The sequence below is a fragment of the Saccostrea cucullata genome, unplaced genomic scaffold (assembly GCF_032062105.1).
Source record: "Saccostrea cucullata isolate Sc308-1 unplaced genomic scaffold, CSIRO_AGI_Scuc_v1 ctg365, whole genome shotgun sequence".
NCBI lineage: Eukaryota > Metazoa > Mollusca > Bivalvia > Ostreida > Ostreidae > Saccostrea > Saccostrea cuccullata.
Window position 1 is genome coordinate 621335 of NW_026936150.1, and position 10424 is coordinate 631758.

The window sequence follows — 10424 nt, forward strand, 5'->3', positions numbered from 1 at the left end:
ATCGAATTAATTGAGATATATACACTCCATATGCAGGTGATGAAGGTATATTGCTGCATAAGTAAGGGATGTTGACGATTAAAAAGTTAAAGTAATCTCGTTTATCATAGAGTTTGGTTGTTAGATTACCAGTAACGTCTTTTTCAAGTAAATCTTTTATCTCAAGCTCACCGGGATATATCGTATAGACATAAGAAAAGATTCAACCATTATATAACATGTAATTGACAATATGTCGTCGATGTATCTAAATGTAGAGTTGAAGGTCAAAGCAAATGATTTCTTCTTTTTTTCGCGCATAAGATTTTGGATACTGTGAAATCATTAATTTCCGTGGGGTTTCATTTTCATTATTTTCGAGGTATGGAGATACCCACGAATTTATTTCCTCCACTAAATGTAAAATTTCATATGCATTACTACTCAACACTTCTCCAACCACAAAATCAAATCCCCACAAACAAATAACTTTTTCTCAATCCTCGAAAATCTGACCCCAAGAAAATATGCTATTTTACAGTAAATTCCGTTTCAGTCCAATGCAAAAATAGGAATGCAAATAACGGAGTGCAATTTGGTATCCATGGGAATTCCAACAGATTGTTGGAATACCTGGGGCACGTTTTACAAAACAATTTGAGACTAAGACCAAAAACTTCTGATTATTGTAAAATTTTGCAAAATTAATCATTCTCTTTGAAGTAGTTTGTGTAAAAATATCTCACCACATTACTTTTAATATGTTAAAAATAGTTTTCGATTTAATATTAATTAAAAAGTAATATGAGGAATTGAATTTGGTCTTAATTCTTAAGTCCTTTTCGTAAAACGGGCCTCTGGCCTCCTAAAAAAAACACATAGATATTGTCAATCAGAAACTCAAGCATCTTTTTGATGTAAACTTCAGAGGTACTTATGTTTACAATCAGAATGTTATCATAATAATTTTGCAAATGACCAATGACGAGGTAAGTAAATTTACGAGTTCCATTTTTATTGAAAAAAAAACCAGATGTCAATGATATAAAAATCCTGGACTTCAACTTATCGTGGGGAATGGTTGTGTATAAATATGAAAAATCGTTAGTTTTAAAGCTGTTGGTTTCGGTAAAATTTTGTGATTTCATATTTTCAACAAAAAGTTCCTTCGAATTTTTAGTATCCACATCTGATTTACATCACTTCTCAAATATATATAAAGGAAGTCACCATTTGAAATTTTGATTTCATAAAGTTTTGTACAAGTAATTTATTCACTATGCATGCATGGCTTTTTCTCGTTAGAATAAAAAAATGCGTATTTTTTTGTGAGGAAGTTTAAAGAGGTTAAGAATAAATATTTAAAATATTATTATTCTAAAATATCTAAAACTTTTTTGCGATTTTTTTTTAATCCTGTAAGTTAAATTTCATTATTTTTCATCAACCAATGAAGAAATATCATGTCCAAAATCTGGCAAATATAATATAACTAGAACTTGATATATTGAAGTAATGCACAAGTTTTAAAATCTTTTTGAAAGTTTTAATTTTACCCATTTATGATTTAAATACTTATGATCGATCGAATGACCTGTTTGCCAGATGTAAAAAAAAGTAACTGAGAAGAAAAGAGAAAAAAGAGGAAAAAAATAATAAAGCTAGCACTATACGCATATCAATATTGCGTACAACATGTAGTTCTAGTTTTTGACATTGAAATCTGTCTGTTTTACCTACATCAATTCTACGCATTCAAATTTAAAGGATGTTTTTCTATATCTAAATAGCAGCTTTAGATACTAGGTACAAATAAAAAAAAATAGTAATAACGACACATTTTTTTCTGTTTTATCCATCAACTGTAGGATTGTTGTTCCCACACTAGTAAATAAAAAAAAATCAGAAAACCGTTACGTCCCTCCATAGAGGTCTAAAGATCACGCTGGTGTGGTAGGCGGACTATACCGGTCATATTTAACGTAAGAATGGGGATAACGGTAGAGATTCATGAAGATGGATGCGCCCTTCTGACCATGAGAAACGGAGAAAATCGATGGAACTTTACAACACTCAAACAGCTCAATGATGCTCTGGATGAAGTCGAGAGGTAACACAATTATACACATAAAGAGTTGTCAACCTTCGTTTGTGTACAACACATGCTCAACAAGGCTTTAAATATACCTTTGGTTAATGATTTCATTTAATATGTTCTAACAAAAGATATTCCTTGTTGATAATCGCTTCTCATGTTTAAACTAAAATAAATAATCAAGTAAAGGACATAATTTTACTTGCCACCGACAAAAAAAATGGTTTGTTATCGTATGGTGGAGTATTTGTGTCAAAGCATCGGCGCTTGGTTTCAGGATGGTGTGTTTTGTGTATTATGTGTTTTTCTAGGTGTGTCTGAATACCCTCATCAAAATAAAAATAAAAATTGCTGTAATTAGCACATTTTAATAAAAATGTCATATTTACTGTTCATAAAAAGAGTAAAGGAGTGTCACTCTCAATCTTAAAAATCAAGGGGTACCTCGGTTTACACTTAATTTTCATCTATATCTACATTTTTCTTACCGGTGTCGGGTGAGATTTAGCTTCAAAAGTGATTGAATAACGCCTTTCAAACGTCTGCTGATTTGAACTTGCCGTATAAAACATGCAGTAAACCCCAAAATTCCTCAGTACCTAACACAGAAATTGAAAGCAACAAAAGTGCCGATTTGAACGGTGAAAAATTAGAGACGTCCCGGAATTACATGGAACATCTAGAGAGGTCAAAAAGCTAGATTTTCCGTGTAATTCCGGGATGCATCTACATTTTTCATCGTTAAAAATAGGCACTTCTGTTGCTATCGGTAATCAGGTGCAAAAATCGAGGACGTTTCGGTTCACTGCATGTTTAAAACGGCATATGTAGGTCAACAGATGATTAGGAGTAGTCATTCAATCATTTCTGAAGCTAAATCTCACCCGACACCGGTAGGAAAAATGTAGATATAGATGAAAATTAAGTGTGAAAGGAGGTACCTCCTGATTTTCAAGATGGAGAGTGACTCTTTACTCTTTTACAGTAAATATGACATTTTTTAAAACTTGCTAATTTCAGTGAATTTTTATTTTATTTTGATGAGGGTATTCAGACACACCTAGAAAAACACATAATACACAAAATAATACCATCTCGAAACCAAGCGCCTATGATAGAAATCGGTGACAGACCGTATCATACAACGAAAGGTTGATGTACTTATTTTGGAAATAAAAGAAAAAGTGATGATAAAAAAAAAATATGTTTTCACTTTTGGATTATATATGACAAATTGTAAGTGCGTTGTGCTGTTATTTTTATTTATTTAGGAACAAGTCTGTCCGTATACTGGTGACAACGGGGGAGGGTAAGTTTTACAGTAATGGCATCGACTTAGACTTTTTAGTGCCGCTAGGGAGGGGCAGCAATGAGTGGCAGCAGTTCTTTACCGTCCTCACAGATACTATGTGGAGAGTCATGCACTTCCCTATACCAACCGTGGCCGCCATTAATGGTAGGTCTCGATGAAAGCTCTCGTTTTGTTATTAGTATCTAAAAATTGCTGAAACATTGTGGTTTCAATACGTAGAATAATCAAATTAATAAAATAACTTCATTATAAGTATTTTCTAATTGTTGTTTGCACGCGTGCTTTTTAGCTCTACTGGTCAGAGACCAGAAGAGCTTATGCTATAGTAATGCGTCCGGCGTCCGTCCGTCTGTCTGTAAACAATTTTTCAAAACGCTACTCCTCCTACAATTTTAGTCTGATTTCAATATTACTTGGCACACAAGTAGACTACACTAAGATACATAGAATAGTGCATTGGTTTTTGATTTCGATGATCGGTGTTGCCATGGTTACTAAAAATAGAATTTTCTGTGAAATTTCTTAAAAACGCTACTTCTTCATCTACAGTTTTGGTCTAATTTCATTATAACTTGGCACACAAGTAGACTACACTAAGATACATAGATTAGTGCATCGGTTTTTAATTTCGATGAACGGTGTTGCCATGGTTACTAAAAATAGAATTTTCTGTGAAATTCCTTAAAAACGCTACTTATTCTACAGTTTTGGTCTGATTTCATTATAACTTGGCACACAAGTAGACTACACTAAGATACATAGAATAGTGCATTGGTTTTTGATTTCGATGATCGGTGTTTCCATGGTTACTAAAAATAGAATTTTCTGTGAAATTCCTTTAAAACACTACTCCTTCTACAGTTTTGGTCTGATTTCAATATTACTTGGCACACAAGTAGACTACACTAAGATACATAGAATAGTGCATTGGTTTTTGATTTCGGTGAACGGTGTTGCCATGGTTACTAAAAATAGAATTTTCTGTGAAATTCCTTAAAAACGCTACTCCTTCTACAGTTTTAGTTTGATTTCAAAATAAGTTGGCACACAAGTAGACTACACAAAGATACATAGAATAGTGCATCGGTTTTTGATTTCGGTGAACGGTGTTGCCATGGTTACTAAAAATAGAATTTTCTGTGAAATTCCTTAAAAACGCTACTTCTTCTACAGTTTTGGTCTGATTTCAATATAACTTGGCACACAAGTAGACTACACTAAGATACATAGAATAGTGCATCGGTTTTTGATTTCGATCAACTGTGTTGCCATGGTTACTAAAAATAGAATTTTCTGTGTAATTCCTTTAAAACACTACTCCTTCTACAGTTTTGGTCTGATTTCAATATGACTTGGCACACAAGTAGACTACACTAAGATACATAGAATAGTGCATCGGTTTTTGATTTCGATGAACGGTGTTGCCATGGTTACTAAAAATAGAATTTTCTGTGAAATTCCTTAAAAACGCTACTCCTTCTACAGTTTTAGTTTGATTTCAAAATAAGTTGGCACACAAGTAGACTACACAAAGATACATAAAATAGTGCAATGGTTTTTGATAAGTACAAACCAGTAGAGCTACAGTCTCGACAGAGACTTCTGGTTATCTTGTGTGATTTGAAGGTCATTGCTTTGCCGGCGGCGCTTTCTTAGCAGTTTGTCATGACTACCGGGTAATGCGGTCTGATCGGGGATGGATTTCATGGAATGAAACTTTAATTAGCTCTCAGATTCCAAAATTTCTTATCGAAATTTTAGAGTGAGTTTTATCATCGATCAATTTTGAATTTTTAAAATTTCTTTTTTGAGTTCCGTGATATTATTTTATCTCTCAGGGTATTTTTTGTTTGTTTGTCTTTTTTATGTTTTCTTTTGAATGATTCAATATAATTTTCTTACTTAGGGAAGTTGTTTTTGTATTCGTAAATTCATTAATTTTTTTTACAACTTAGTATTGATTTATGTTTGAAATGTATCTACTTATCGTTTTTATTACAGATGCAATTTACTGCTGATTTTTCATTTAATAAAATTCCTTTTTTAAAAATATCTTCTTTCAGGCGCAAACTTGATGCTAATGCCATAAGGGAATCAGTTATTTTTGCAAAAAGATTAACAGGACCGGAAGCTGTTGACCTAAAAATTGTAGACGGGATAGAGACAGAGAAAAATCTGATTTCAGGAAGTAAAAAGGTTGGCTTTGGAGCCCTTGGTAAAAATAACATTAAAAGAGTTGACTTACAAAATATGAAGCAAGATATGATTCCTCGAACGATGAGCGTTAATACAAAAGCCAAACTTTAAAGCATTTGGTATACAAGAGGTATAGAGATCCTTGTGGAATCCATATTATAATCCTTAGTTGTTTTATCTCGAATATTAAACAAATTTATAAATAATTAATCATAAACAATTAACAATTATATTTAATGAAACACTGTGATATCTTGCATGACATATCAGATAATTACTGTTACAGAGATGTGGAATTATTTGTAATGCTTCATTTAAAGGTGTTCCACTAGATATTTTCTATTTTTAAACTACAAATTGATGTTAACTATCAACATTAACGATGTATCCTGCAGCAACAACTTCAAAAACGATTAATTTTCCTCTAGCATTGTATTATTTAATGATTTGTAGGCTAAAGTCGCACTTTTCTTTTGATTTGGTATAACATATTTGTATAAATAAAAATGAATAGTTAATAAATTATTCATTGAAAATCTCTCCTTTGTTTATTTACTTTTTTGTTCAATACTTTTTCTGGAAGAATCAGATTGAACTTTTTCATACTCAAGCCAGATCTATTGGATACATGTATATTTCACTTGTATTTTTATTACTGACCCATAAAAATAATGGAACATTGGAATTCTGTTTTTAACTGTTGAATTTTAGTTAAAGTTTAATGAAAACGTTGTTGTAAAACCTAAACATATTCAAACCAGGTCCATTGGATACATTTACAAATTACATGTACATTTCACATGTAGCAGAATTTATGCAAAATCTAATGCATGAAAAGAAGAAAACATATGCTGTGGCCTTCAACTCGACCTCTAGATATATCGAGGATGTATATTCAATTAACAATGGTAATTTCTATTCCTACGTCGATACGATATATCCAGAAGAGCTTGAGATAAAAGATACCACAGAGTCTGACACATCTGTTTCATATTTGGATATATTACTTGAAGAAGACGTTAATGGTAATCTAACAACCAAGTTATATGATAAACGTGACGACTTTAACTTTTATTTCGTTTACTTCCCTTACTTATGCAGTAATATACATTCATGACCTGCATACGGAGTGTATATATCTCATTTGATTCGATATGCAAGAGCATGCTCTACGTATGAACAATTTAATATTATTGACAAGCAAGTTAATGAATCAAGAATATCAGCAGTCTCGTTTAAAGTAATCAATTTGCAAGTTCTATGGTCGATACAATCACCTTGTCAGCAAATACAATTTATCATTGAGTCAAATGCTTACTGACGTTTTTCATACCAATTGTTAGTCCATTATTTATTAGTACACTGAATTGACGACGGATTTTTCCGTTATTTCACGATAATGACAATGAGCACACCGCGGTCGTGACCGGTCAAAAGGGGATGCTCACTCCTCCATGGCACCTGATTCCACCTGTGATGTTTTGGAGGTCTATGTTTGCTCTGCTCCTATTTTGTATTGTTTTATGGACTTTCATATTGAATGATGTTCGTTATATCCATATCCTTCTTGTATTTTGATCTATAAAAGTAATGGAACATTTCACTGATGCACTTAAGTTATAATGAGATGCTAACGTTGTTGTACATTCACAATCAACGTAAATTCAGAGGTACAGCTAATTTGTAGAGCTGTGACCTGTTCAGATTTACATGAAACACATCATTAACAGATTTCTCTAAAATTATTAAAAAGTTTAAAGCATTTTATGTAAAGAAGAATATAGTAATTGGATAGCAGAAGTATTCATTTTAAAATCCTTTGACAACGAGAGAAAACATAGCATAGAAATTTAAAAAAAAAAAATGTAAACATTACCTGTCAAGATTATCTACCAGAATATGTACTAAGAAGTATCTTAATCATTGCAAAACCACAGTGATATAAAGCGGCTATTCCTTGTAAGGCAGAAATTATCTCTTTAAATACTGTAATTGTCTAAAAACGAAAAAAAAATTATTCAAAGAAACTTCATAAATATTTGCATTTCATTTACAGTTTTCTATTAAAAAAACCCAGCTGTCATGTTATATCAGTGTGTCTTTCGTGTGCACTTAATGAAAGTAATGAGATTCCAGTTTCTGTTCATAGTACAGCTGACACAGGACATAAAGCAGGACACGAATACCTAATAATGGGATAAGTTATGCAAAGAAATGGAGGAAATTTTACTGTATTAATTCCAATATGCACTATCAAGGGTAGCTCATGATTCAAAATTTATTGTTATTCAACTCTTTAGGTATATTGAAACGATGAATGAATAAATAAATAAATAAATAAGTTAATAAAAATACCAATCAATAAAGATATAAATAAAATAAAGTAAATAAAAATAGACATAAAAAGGGAGAAACTTACCTGTATAAAATTATATAAATACATTAAAAGAATACAATTACAATTTACTACATGTATTCATTTTCGACTTCAAAATGTTAAAACCTTTAGAATGTTTTAACAAAAACTTTAAAATAATGTTTTTACATTGATGTAAAATATTGTACAATAATTAAAAGTCATTTTCGAAAATTCATTATATTTAGTGATAGAGTATAATCAATTGAGTTTAAATGACGGAAGAATAAGTAATTGAACTTAAAATGCACTCACTTCACCAGTTTAATTGATTTTTTAATTAAGTTAACCTATATATAAAGTCCTGTGGATCTCGCTTCTGACCACAAATAATTTTTTGCCCAGAAGATTTCTGCACCATGATTCGAGTTCTTCTCCTGTGTGTCTGCGTGGCCGCTGTTTACAGTGCTTATCGTAAGTCTGTCTGTCTAGTCTGTCTTTATCTCTAAGTAGAACTTGTTATATCAGTCATATATCTATTAATATTATATATTTTTCAAGTTCGAAAACCTAAAAATTTTTAAAAATTTGACCCCCACCAAATCATATCTTAAAAATATATATATATATATTAGTGGTTTTCAAACGGTAGGTTGTATAAAGAAATTATTGTTGACTTTGGTGTTATCTCTTCCATCCCAATACAGCTGGAGGATATATACCTGGCAGGAGTAGAATTAACAATGGAGGAGGCGGTATTCGATGGGCTGGTCACCAGCCAGGAGGATCCGGGGGGAGAATCGCAGGTAGACGACCTGGATGGAATAGCAACAATGACAACGGATTTAACGGATTCAATAACGATAATGGAATAAACGGACGTGATGGATTCAATAATGATAACGGATTTAACGGACATAATGGAGGAATAAATAATGGGCGGAATGGAGGATCCGGATGTGGACCGTACGGATGTGGAGCAAACGGATACAACGGATATAATGCAGGGAAATAGGTAACGTTATGTGTTTATTATTGTGGTGCGTGTGATTGGCGGATAATAACTTTAAATTCATATACTGATGTAAGAAATTCTTTTTGAATATTTTTTTATATGTTTCCGAAATTTGTAAGTCCAAGTTTAAAGGTTCGTTTTTTTTAAAATACAGATCAATACTAAGACCGAAGCTGTACTGGATTGGAGAGAAGATATTATTTTATTATTCATGTACATTTGTTTTGGAAAATAAAGATCCAAATCTGTATCAATCTGTCACTATATTAATGTCCATTGAAAAGAGAGACTATATCATGTGCACAGTTTCGTTCTGTACTCTGCTATACTTGTACATTGTACATGTCCTTGTATGCCCTCGTACAAGAGGAAGTGGTTGCACTTCGAAAGCAATTTTTGTGACTTTTACACACACACAAAAAATTCCAATTCAATTTTTAATATATATATATGATATTGTGTATTCTCTTTGACAAAAAATGTTTCAATAAGATTATAATTCGGAATCAAAGAAAATAAAGACGTCAGAATAGTAACCTCATTAATTTTGGCTTGGTGTTTTATCTCTAAATATTCAACTGTCTTCTTATTTGCTATATTCAATATAAATTGATCCCTAAAATCACTTGATTTAAATGAAATAAAAACATCAAAAAGCATCTCAAAATGCAATTTTATATCCTCTACAAGTGAAAAGAATATCGTACGTTTGGACACGTTAAAGTAATAAGAGAGAGTCATTTATCAGTTACCGTATTTTAAAAAAAAATTATCCAAACATATAAATTTGCCTTTTACAGAATGTCAAATGAAAAAACCATGAAATATTAAACTAACTTTTTATATTCAGTAACTAAAACGAAGCAACTGATACTTAAAGAATATAAGACCTATTTGTATTCACTCTTATGTGTCTATACTTGTTTCATTTAGCAACACTTAAGAAAATAAGCCTTTTGTGAATTTACTAGAATTTTTTTTTATTTTAAAAATCTTGTGCACATCCTGGTTGTAGATAACATCAAGTTGTTTCCTTATGTTACTTTAAGCTGTGATGATTTCATTATTAAATGGATATAAATTTTTAACTGTTTGCCAGAAAAAATTCGGCCATGAAAACCTTTTGCAGAAATTAGGTTTGATATAACAGTTAACTAAATAATATACAAGATAAAGGCAATAGAAAGTGAATTAAGATAATGAACGTTCTGCAACCCGCGAAATGTAATTAAACAGAACGTATTGAGAGCAGAAAATACAGACCTCTGAACACAACAGAGGGTAAAACCAGATTATATTGGGAAGAAACCGTCTAACAATCTACAGTGTACTCTTTTTCATTATAGGGTAAATCAGAGACAGATGATACAAACAAACGTTTGTCAAAAATTTTGAAAATACCGGAAAAAACTTGGGTCGGGTTTTAATTAATAAAATGAATAAGTTTCACCGCGTATTTTTTATCTTTTTT

The 10424-nt window shown here is 31.6% G+C and overlaps 2 protein-coding genes across 2 annotated transcripts; both read left to right on the top strand.

The window, feature by feature from the left end:
- Positions 1-1888: 1888 nt before the first annotated feature.
- LOC134244888 (uncharacterized) lies at positions 1889-6063 on the top strand. The gene is made up of 4 exons (XM_062727122.1): positions 1889-2089; positions 3346-3530; positions 5013-5148; positions 5450-6063. Exons 1-4 carry the CDS (start codon positions 1968-1970, stop codon positions 5691-5693), a joined length of 687 nt encoding a protein of 228 aa, XP_062583106.1. The 5' UTR covers positions 1889-1967; the 3' UTR covers positions 5694-6063.
- Positions 6064-8338: 2275 nt separating this feature from the next.
- Positions 8339-9333, top strand: LOC134244889 (nacrein-like protein F). The gene is made up of 3 exons (XM_062727123.1): positions 8339-8412; positions 8646-8953; positions 9108-9333. Exons 1-2 carry the CDS (start codon positions 8358-8360, stop codon positions 8951-8953), a joined length of 363 nt encoding a protein of 120 aa, XP_062583107.1. The 5' UTR covers positions 8339-8357; the 3' UTR covers positions 9108-9333.
- The last annotated feature ends 1091 nt before the right edge of the window (positions 9334-10424 follow it).